The sequence below is a fragment of the Drosophila montana genome, unplaced genomic scaffold (genome assembly GCF_035044405.1).
Source record: "Drosophila montana isolate Dmon_TW-CO22-7 unplaced genomic scaffold, ASM3504440v1 contig_2988_1, whole genome shotgun sequence".
NCBI lineage: Eukaryota > Metazoa > Arthropoda > Insecta > Diptera > Drosophilidae > Drosophila > Drosophila montana.
This window is the reverse complement of record NW_026997863.1, coordinates 9,088-18,334: the sequence shown is the minus strand read 5'-3', so window position 1 is coordinate 18,334 and position 9,247 is coordinate 9,088. Positions and strand designations below refer to the sequence as shown.

The following is a 9,247-nucleotide window of genomic DNA, read 5'->3' as shown; positions in this document are numbered from 1 at the left end:
CTCTGCTACGGCGGAGATTTATGCGAAGCAGGCGACTTGCAAAGTCACAACCTGAGCTGCCTATAGAGAGACACGTGGTACAAGAGCTAGACTCACACTTAGCTGCCATAACCTCAAAGCAGATTTCATAGTATTGGGGTGGAGAGTTGGTTGACGGTGATGAACAAGATGTAAGTGCGAGAAGGACGACAAGTAGTAATCAACCCGGTGGAACTGCAACGCTTGCAACGGCATGGTCAACTGGACAGGCTAACGGATCGCCTGTTTCTGCTGGATTACAAGATAAAGTCGCCGGTGCAGAAGACGGTAGCGGGGCAGCAAACATAGAAACTTATAGCGGCTGTCCGTCTATGTCGTCTGCAGCTACTGGCCCAAGGGAAAGTCCAACACCGATGCAACAAAGAAGTGAGAAAGTGGGAGCACTCTTCGACCCTTTGGGATACCAGAACGTGATCTGCAAGCAGAAACAGGTTGCGGCTAATTGGAGTGTACACCCCAGTTTGCCATATCAAGCAAATAAGGCGGTGTTTAACCAGGCTACGGAGCCCAGTACTGCCGCGTACATGGGCCACACAGGTCCGGGAGCGCTCAATAGATCGATTGAGCACGCGCCACAGCAGCAATTCGACAATGTGTATTGTAATAATGCGACGCCGTGGAATGGATCGCTGACATCTGCGCAAATCAGTGTGCGACATGTCATCAGCAAAGATTTACCAATTTTTACAGGCAAACCAGAGGAATGGTTGATCTTTATCAGCAATTGTGAGCAATCCACAGAGAGATGTGGATCCAGCAACGAGGAAAATCTCAACGGCCTTCAGAAGTGCCTCAAAATTATTCTGCCGTATAACAACGTAAAGGCTCAGCTTATCATTGGTTTAGACAATATCAAAATAGCTGCACCCTTGGAGATACGAGAAGGTGAAAACAACGACGTCATAGCATCGCGAAGCAGATCTGGCCGCCCAATTGTCGGAGACAGTACCACGCCTCAGCTGCTACATATTTGCCAGTACAGTGCGGCGCGTGGGATGGATGAAGCTCTGAAGAACTATTTATAACCGGACTGCTATGGAGGTTTGTCGCATGCATTTGCCAGACTCTTATCAGATGGCTGTTAAGCGCCTTCAATGTTTAGAGGCAAAGATGTCAAAAACTCACCACTGAAAGAGTTCATGATGAACACGATGCACGACTACAAACAGAAGGAATATATCCGCCGGCTGAAAGATAGTGAGTTAGTAGCTAACACGACTTCGTGGTTTCTTCCTATCTTTACAGACCGTCCTATCGCCGTATCCGGCGACATACGGGAAATGTTTCATCAGGTCAAGGTGCGCCGAGAAGACCAAGCGGCGCAGAAGTTTCTCTGGCGTGATGGAGATTTGTCACGTTTCCCCTAAACGTACGTAATGCAAGTCATGATGTTCGAAGCAGCCCTAGAAAGTTATGCAGCAGCCCTAGTGATACAGTTAACTGAGACTGTAAAAATAATTCATGCTAATGAACAACGTAAAGGCTCAGCTTATCATTGGTTTAGACAATATCAAAATAACTGTACCCTTGGAGATACGAGAAGGTGAAAACGACGACGTCATAGCAGCGCGAAGCAGACTAGGATGGGCCGTATATGGCCGCCCCTTGTGGGAGACAGCACCACGCCTCGGCTGCTACATATTTGCCAGTACAGTGCCGCGAGTGGGATGGATGAAGCTCTGAAGAACTATTTTTCACTGGAGTCACTTGGCTTGAGCGTTTCCTCACATCCGCTGAGATCCAAAGAGGACGAACGCTCGATACATTATGGAGGCAACAACAACCTATCTGGAAAACGAAAAGCGCTGGCAGACCGGACTGCTATGGAGGTTTGTTCGCATGCATCTGCCAGCCTCTTATCAGATGGCTGTTAAGCGCCTTAAATGTTTAGAGGCAAAGATGTCAAAAGACCCACCACTAAAAGAGTTCATGATGAACACGATGCACGACTACAAACAGAAGTGATATATCCGCCGGCTGATAGATAGTGAGTTAGTAGCTAACACGACATCGTGGTTCTTCATATATTTACAGTCACCAATCCGAACAAGAAAAAGACGCGCCTGGTATGGAATGCGGCTGCCAAAGTTAGTGGCATGTCGCTGAACGATGGTTTGCTGAAAGGTCCAGATACACTAGCATCTTTGATGGGCGTGCTAATACGCTTTAGAGACCGTCCTATCGCCGTATCCGGCGACATACGGGAAATGTGTCATCAGGTCAAGGTGCCCCGAGAAGACCAAGCGGCCCAGAAGTTTCTCTGGTGTGATGGAGATTTGTCACGCTTCCCCGAAACGTACGTAATGCAAGTCATGATGTTCGGAGCATCCTGTTCGCCAGCCCTAGCAAATTACGTCAAGAATCGCAATGCCGAGCGGTTTGTAGCGGAGCATCCGGATGCCGTAAAGGCGATTTGAGAAAACACATTTGTCGACGACTGGCTGTAGTCGGTGGATGCAGCAGCCCAAATGATACAGTTAGCTGAGACTGTAAAAAGAATTCATGCTAATGGCGGTTTCGACATGCACCGCTGGACATCAAATTCGAAGCAAGTTATACAGGCGCTGGAAGACGACTGTGAGGAATTGGACAAGTGTATCAGCGATCAGGATGAAGCGCAAGAGAAAGTCTTGGGCCTGTGGTGGCTACCTGGACAAGATCTTTTGACGTTTATGGTGAAGCCAAACTTGCTTTCGAAGGCATCTAAGGAGCGCCCAACTAAAAGACGTGTTTTAAGTGTGATCATGTCTATTTTCGACCCGCTCGGGCTGCTAGGATTCTTTAATATACACGCCAAGATCATCCTTCAGAACATATGGCAATCCAACATCGGATATGATGACGACCTCACCAACGAAGACGAAGCCGATTGGCAACACTGGCTTGATCTAGTTTCAAAGTTGAATGCCGTCCGCATTCCACGGTGTATGAAGCGGGTAAACCGAACCCAGGCTGTGCAGATGCATACATTCGTGGACGCCAGTATGAATGCTTACGCCGCAGTTGTATTTTTGCGGGCTGAACTTGATGGCCAAGTACATAGCAGTTTGGCCGCCTCGAAAACGAGAGTAGCACCCTCGAAGCCCGTATCCATACCTCGCATGGAACTGATGGCCGCGGTCTTAGGTCTGAGACTGGACAAATGTAACCAAAAGGAAATGTCGGTACGCATACATAGACGAACATTCTGGACAGATTCAAAGGATGTGCTCTACTGGATCCGTTCCGATGCTCGAAAGTTCCAGCAATTCGTAGCGCTTCGGATCGGAGAGATTTTAGAAGAATCAGATATGGACGTGGCAGACGATGGCACGAAACAGACTGAAACGCCTGAAATTCATGGCTCAACCAGGTGGTTCAATGGACCACCATTTTTGTATCTAGAAGAATCGCAGTGAGCTTTGGTGAGAGTAGTTTCCAAAACCTGCCCAGCGTGCCGCATACGACGCGCCCGCCCAAAGCCTCCAGAGATGGGCGACCTGCCAATCGAGCGATTATCGCCCTATACTCCACCGTTCACATATACTGGAGTGGATTATTTCGGCCCCTACGACATTGTCGTTGACGGCGTCGCGTCAACTGACTTATACTTATGCGTCGTTCGTGGCCAGACGCGGCTGCCCCCACCGCATGCTGTCGGACAATGGCACAAATTTCAGAGGCGCTAGCAGAATATTAAAAGATGTCAAAGAGTCAATACTGTCGGAGTTTCGGCCGTACTCTGGGCTTCGAGAGAAGGTCCTAGGAGCAGCATTGGCCAAGTCAACGCCGCTTACTTATGTTCTCTTGGAGACATCTGAGTCCGAAACCCTGAATCCAAATCATTTTCTTCAAGCGGTCATTCAATCGGATTGCGTGAGAGAGGCTTACGGGAGCAAGACGGAGCTAGCTTGGCACGAGGCTTCCGAGTCCTGCCTACACTCACCAGACGAACCAATATCAGTCGACGACATCGTCATAATAGTGGACGATGAAATTGTTGGACAAGATGACTGGTCGTAGACGTGCACCGTTCAAAGGATGGCCAGGTACCGTAGCGCCGTGGTGCGAGCCGCCGATGGAATTATTACTCGCTCCGCCGTCAAGCTAGCTAAGCTTGACATTAAAGTTGGTAACACACTGCACGGACGTTTGTGAATTACGGGGTGGGGAATGTTACGGGGCGAAGTGAAAATAGCTGTTGACAGTAAGTCCTACTGGCTCTCGCATTTTTTTGTAAGCAGCGCTCGCTTCATACACTGGAAGCGCACCGTTAGAATTAGTCTGTACATACAAAGTCGATCGCACGCAGCTGCACAATCTGCCTTTTCGACGAGGTTCATTTTCGTTTTGTGCTTGCAGCTGAGCAGAAGTGAAAGAGAACAGAAGCGCGTGCGGAGCACGAATGTAAGTCTCATAATAATAAAAAAGTAATATATATGTTGTTAAATAATGAAAAGATAATAAAGATTTCACCGTATCGTGTCGTTCGTATCATATCATATCGTATCGTATCGTACGAATCGAATTGAATCGAATCGTACAGCTTACAACGAACCAAAAGAAATAGTCGTTTCTTTCGACGTTAGAAATCCCTGCCAAATACGCGCCCAGGAACGAGTCTCGGTGCCAACATTCTTAAATATTCTCTGCAGCAGAGAGTGTCTGAGGGATTCTCTGCTACGGCGGATTTTATGCGAAGCAGGCGACTTGCAAAGTCACAACCTGAGCTGCCTATACAGAGACACGTGGTACAAGAGCTAGACTCACACTTAGCTGCCATAACCTCAAAGCAGATTTCATAGTATTGGGGTGGAGAGTTGGTTGACGGTGATGAACAATATGTAAGTCCGAGAAGGACGACAAGTAGTAATCAACCCGGTGGAACTGCAATGCTTGCAACGGCATGGTCAACTGGACAGGCTAACGGATCGCCTGTTTCTGCTGGATTACAAGATAAAGTCGCCGGTGCAGAAGACGGTAGCGGGGCAGCAAACATAGAAACTTATAGCGGCTGTCCGTCTATGTCGTCTGCAGCTACTGGCCCAAGGGAAAGTCCAACACCGATGCAACAAAGAAGTGAGAAAGTGGGAGCACTCTTCGACCCTTTGGGATACCAGAACGTGATCTGCAAGCAGAAACAGGTTGCGGCTAATTGGAGTGTACACCCCAGTTTGCCATATCAAGCAAATACGGCGGTGTTTAACCAGGCTTCGGAGCCCAGTACTGCCGCGTACATGGGCCACACAGGTCCGGGAGCGCTCAATAGATCGATTGAGCACGCGCCACAGCAGCAATTCGACAATGTGTATTGTAATAATGCGACGCCGTGGAATGGATCGCTGAAATCTGCGCAAATCAGTGTGCGGCATGTCATCAACAAAGATTTACCAATTTTTACAGGCAAACCAGAGGAATGGTTGATCTTTATCAGCAATTGTGAGCAATCCACAGAGACAGTACCACGCCTCAGCTGCTACATATTTGCCAGTACAGTGCGGCGCGTGGGATGGATGAAGCTCTGAAGAACTATTTATAACCGGACTGCTATGGAGGTTTGTCGCATGCATTTGCCAGACTCTTATCAGATGGCTGTTAAGCGCCTTCAATGTTTAGAGGCAAAGATGTCAAAAACTGACCACTGAAAGAGTTCATGATGAACACGATGCACGACTACAAACAGAAGGAATATATCCGCCGGCTGATAGATAGTGAGTTAGTAGCTAACACGACTTCGTGGTTTCTTCCTATCTTTACAGACCGTCCTATCGCCGTATCCGGCGACATACGGGAAATGTTTCATCAGGTCAAGGTGCGCCGAGAAGACCAAGCGGCGCAGAAGTTTCTCTGGCGTGATGGAGATTTGTCACGTTTCCCCTAAACGTACGTAATGCAAGTCATGATGTTCGAAGCAGCCCTAGAAAGTTATGCAGCAGCCCTAGTGATACAGTTAACTGAGACTGTAAAAATAATTCATGCTAATGAACAACGTAAAGGCTCAGCTTATCATTGGTTTAGACAATATCAAAATAACTGTACCCTTGGAGATACGAGAAGGTGAAAACGACGACGTCATAGCAGCGCGAAGCAGACTAGGATGGGCCGTATATGGCCGCCCCTTGTGGGAGACAGCACCACGCCTCGGCTGCTACATATTTGCCAGTACAGTGCCGCGAGTGGGATGGATGAAGCTCTGAAGAACTATTTTTCACTGGAGTCACTTGGCTTGAGCGTTTCCTCACATCCGCTGAGATCCAAAGAGAACGAACGCTCGATACATTATGGAGGCAACAACAACATATCTGGAAAACGAAAAGCGCTGGCAGACCGGACTGCTATGGAGGTTTGTTCGCATGCATCTGCCAGACTCTTATCAGATGGCTGTTAAGCGCCTTAAATGTTTAGAGTCAAAGATGTCAAAAGAGTTCATGATGAACACGATGCACGACTACAAACAGAAGTGATATATCCGCCGGCTGATAGATAGTGAGTTAGTAGCTAACACGACATCGTGGTTTCTTCATATATTTACAGTCACCAATCCGAACAAGAAAAAGACGCGCCTGGTATGGAATGCGGCTGCCAAAGTTAGTGGCATGTCGCTGAACGATGGTTTGCTGAAAGGTCCAGATACACTAGCATCTTTGATGGGCGTGCTAATACGCTTTAGAGACCGTCCTATCGCCGTATCCGGCGACATACGGGAAATGTGTCATCAGGTCAAGGTGCCCCGAGAAGACCAAGCGGCCCAGAAGTTTCTCTGGTGTGATGGAGATTTGTCACGCTTCCCCGAAACGTACGTAATGCAAGTCATGATGTTCGGAGCATCCTGTTCGCCAGCCCTAGCAAATTACGTCAAGAATCGCAATGCCGAGCGGTTTGTAGCGGAGCATCCGGATGCCGTAAAGGCGATTTGAGAAAACACATTTGTCGACGACTGGCTGTAGTCGGTGGATGCAGCAGCCCAAATGATACAGTTAGCTGAGACTGTAAAAAGAATTCATGCTAATGGCGGTTTCGACATGCACCGCTGGACATCAAATTCGAAGCAAGTTATACAGGCGCTGGAAGACGACTGTGAGGAATTGGACAAGTGTATCAGCGATCAGGATGAAGCGCAAGAGAAAGTCTTGGGCCTGTGGTGGCTACCTGGACAAGATCTTTTGACGTTTATGGTGAAGCCAAACTTGCTTTCGAAGGCATCTAAGGAGCGCCCAACTAAAAGACGTGTTTTAAGTGTGATCATGTCTATTTTCGACCCGCTCGGGCTGCTAGGATTCTTTAATATACACGCCAAGATCATCCTTCAGAACATATGGCAATCCAACATCGGATATGATGACGACCTCACCAACGAAGACGAAGCCGATTGGCAACACTGGCTTGATCTAGTTTCAAAGTTGAATGCCGTCCGCATTCCACGGTGTATGAAGCGGGTAAACCGAACCCAGGCTGTGCAGATGCATACATTCGTGGACGCCAGTATGAATGCTTACGCCGCAGTTGTATTTTTGCGGGCTGAACTTGATGGCCAAGTACATAGCAGTTTGGCCGCCTCGAAAACGAGAGTAGCACCCTCGAAGCCCGTATCCATACCTCGCATGGAACTGATGGCCGCGGTCTTAGGTCTGAGACTGGACAAATGTAACCAAAAGGAAATGTCGGTACGCATACATAGACGAACATTCTGGACAGATTCAAAGGATGTGCTCTACTGGATCCGTTCCGATGCTCGAAAGTTCCAGCAATTCGTAGCGCTTCGGATCGGAGAGATTTTAGAAGAATCAGATATGGACGTGGCAGACGATGGCACGAAACAGACTGAAACGCCTGAAATTCATGGCTCAACCAGGTGGTTCAATGGACCACCATTTTTGTATCTAGAAGAATCGCAGTGAGCTTTGGTGAGAGTAGTTTCCAAAACCTGCCCAGCGTGCCGCATACGACGCGCCCGCCCAAAGCCTCCAGAGATGGGCGACCTGCCAATCGAGCGATTATCGCCCTATACTCCACCGTTCACATATACTGGAGTGGATTATTTCGGCCCCTACGACATTGTCGTTGGACGGCGTCGCGTCAACTGACTTATACTTATGCGTCGTTCGTGGCCAGACGCGGCTGCCCCCGCCGCATGCTGTCGGACAATGGCACAAATTTCAGAGGCGCTAGCAGAATATTAAAAGATGTCAAAGAGTCAATACTGTCGGAGTTTCGGCCGTACTCTGGGCTTCGAGAGAAGGTCCTAGGAGCAGCATTGGCCAAGTCAACGCCGCTTACTTATGTTCTCTTGGAGACATCTGAGTCCGAAACCCTGACTCCAAATCATTTTCTTCAAGCGGTCATTCAAGCGAATTACGTGAGAGAGGCTTACGGGAGCAAGACGGAGCTAGCTTGGAACGAGGCTTCCGAGTCCTGCCTACACTCACCAGACGTTCCTAAGTGGTTTCAACCGCCGCTCGAACCAATATCAGTCGACGACATCGTCATAATAGTGGACGATGAAATTGTTGGACAAGATGACTGGTCGTAGACGTGCACCGTTCAAAGGATGGCCAGGTACCGCAGCGCCGTGGTGCGAGCCGCCGATGGAATTATTACTCGCTCCGCCGTCAAGCTAGCGAAGCTTGACATTAAAGTTGGTAACACACTGCACGGACGTTTGTGAAATACGGGGTGGGGAATGTTACGGGGCGAAGTGAAAATAGCTGTTGACAGTTAGTCCTACTGGCTCTCGCATTTCTTCATACACTGGAAGCGCACCGTTAGAATTAGTCTGTACATACAAAGTCGATCGCACGCAGCTGCACAATCTGCCTTTTCGACGTTTTTTTCGTTTTGTGCTTGCAGCTGAGCAGAAGTGAAAGAGAACAGAAGCGCGTGCGGAGCACGAATGTAAGTCTCATAATAATAAAAAAGTAAAATATATGTTGTTAAATAATGAAAAGATAATAAAGATTTCAGCGTATAGTGTCGTTCGTATCATATCATATCGTATCGTATCGTACGAATCGAGTTGAATCGAATCGTACAGCTTACAACGAACCAAAAGAAATAGTCGTTTCTTTCGACGTTAGAAATCCCTGCCAAATACGCGCCCAGGAACGTGTCTCGGTGCCAACATTCTTAAATATTCTCTGCAGCAGAGAGTGTCTGAGGGATTCTCTGCTACGGCGGAGATTTATGCGAAGCAGGCGACTTGCAAAGTCACAACCTGAGCTGCCTATAGAGA

The 9,247-nt window shown here is 48.3% G+C and overlaps 2 protein-coding genes across 2 annotated transcripts; both read left to right on the top strand.

Moving 5' to 3' along the window:
- Positions 1-2,561: 2,561 nt before the first annotated feature.
- LOC135430176 (uncharacterized) lies at positions 2,562-3,437 on the top strand. Its single transcript, XM_064684729.1, has one exon. The coding sequence runs from the start codon at positions 2,562-2,564 to the stop codon at positions 3,435-3,437; it is 876 nt and encodes a 291-aa protein (XP_064540799.1).
- A 3,603-nt stretch (positions 3,438-7,040) lies between these two features.
- On the top strand, positions 7,041-7,916 carry LOC135430175 (uncharacterized). Its single transcript, XM_064684728.1, has one exon. The coding sequence runs from the start codon at positions 7,041-7,043 to the stop codon at positions 7,914-7,916; it is 876 nt and encodes a 291-aa protein (XP_064540798.1).
- The last annotated feature ends 1,331 nt before the right edge of the window (positions 7,917-9,247 follow it).

Bases quoted from the DNA above. Each gene is read 5' to 3' on its own strand.
- LOC135430176 (XM_064684729.1), top strand. From the start codon at position 2,562: ATGCACCGCTGGACATCAAATTCGAAGCAAGTTATACAGGCGCTGGAA.
- LOC135430175 (XM_064684728.1), top strand. From the start codon at position 7,041: ATGCACCGCTGGACATCAAATTCGAAGCAAGTTATACAGGCGCTGGAA.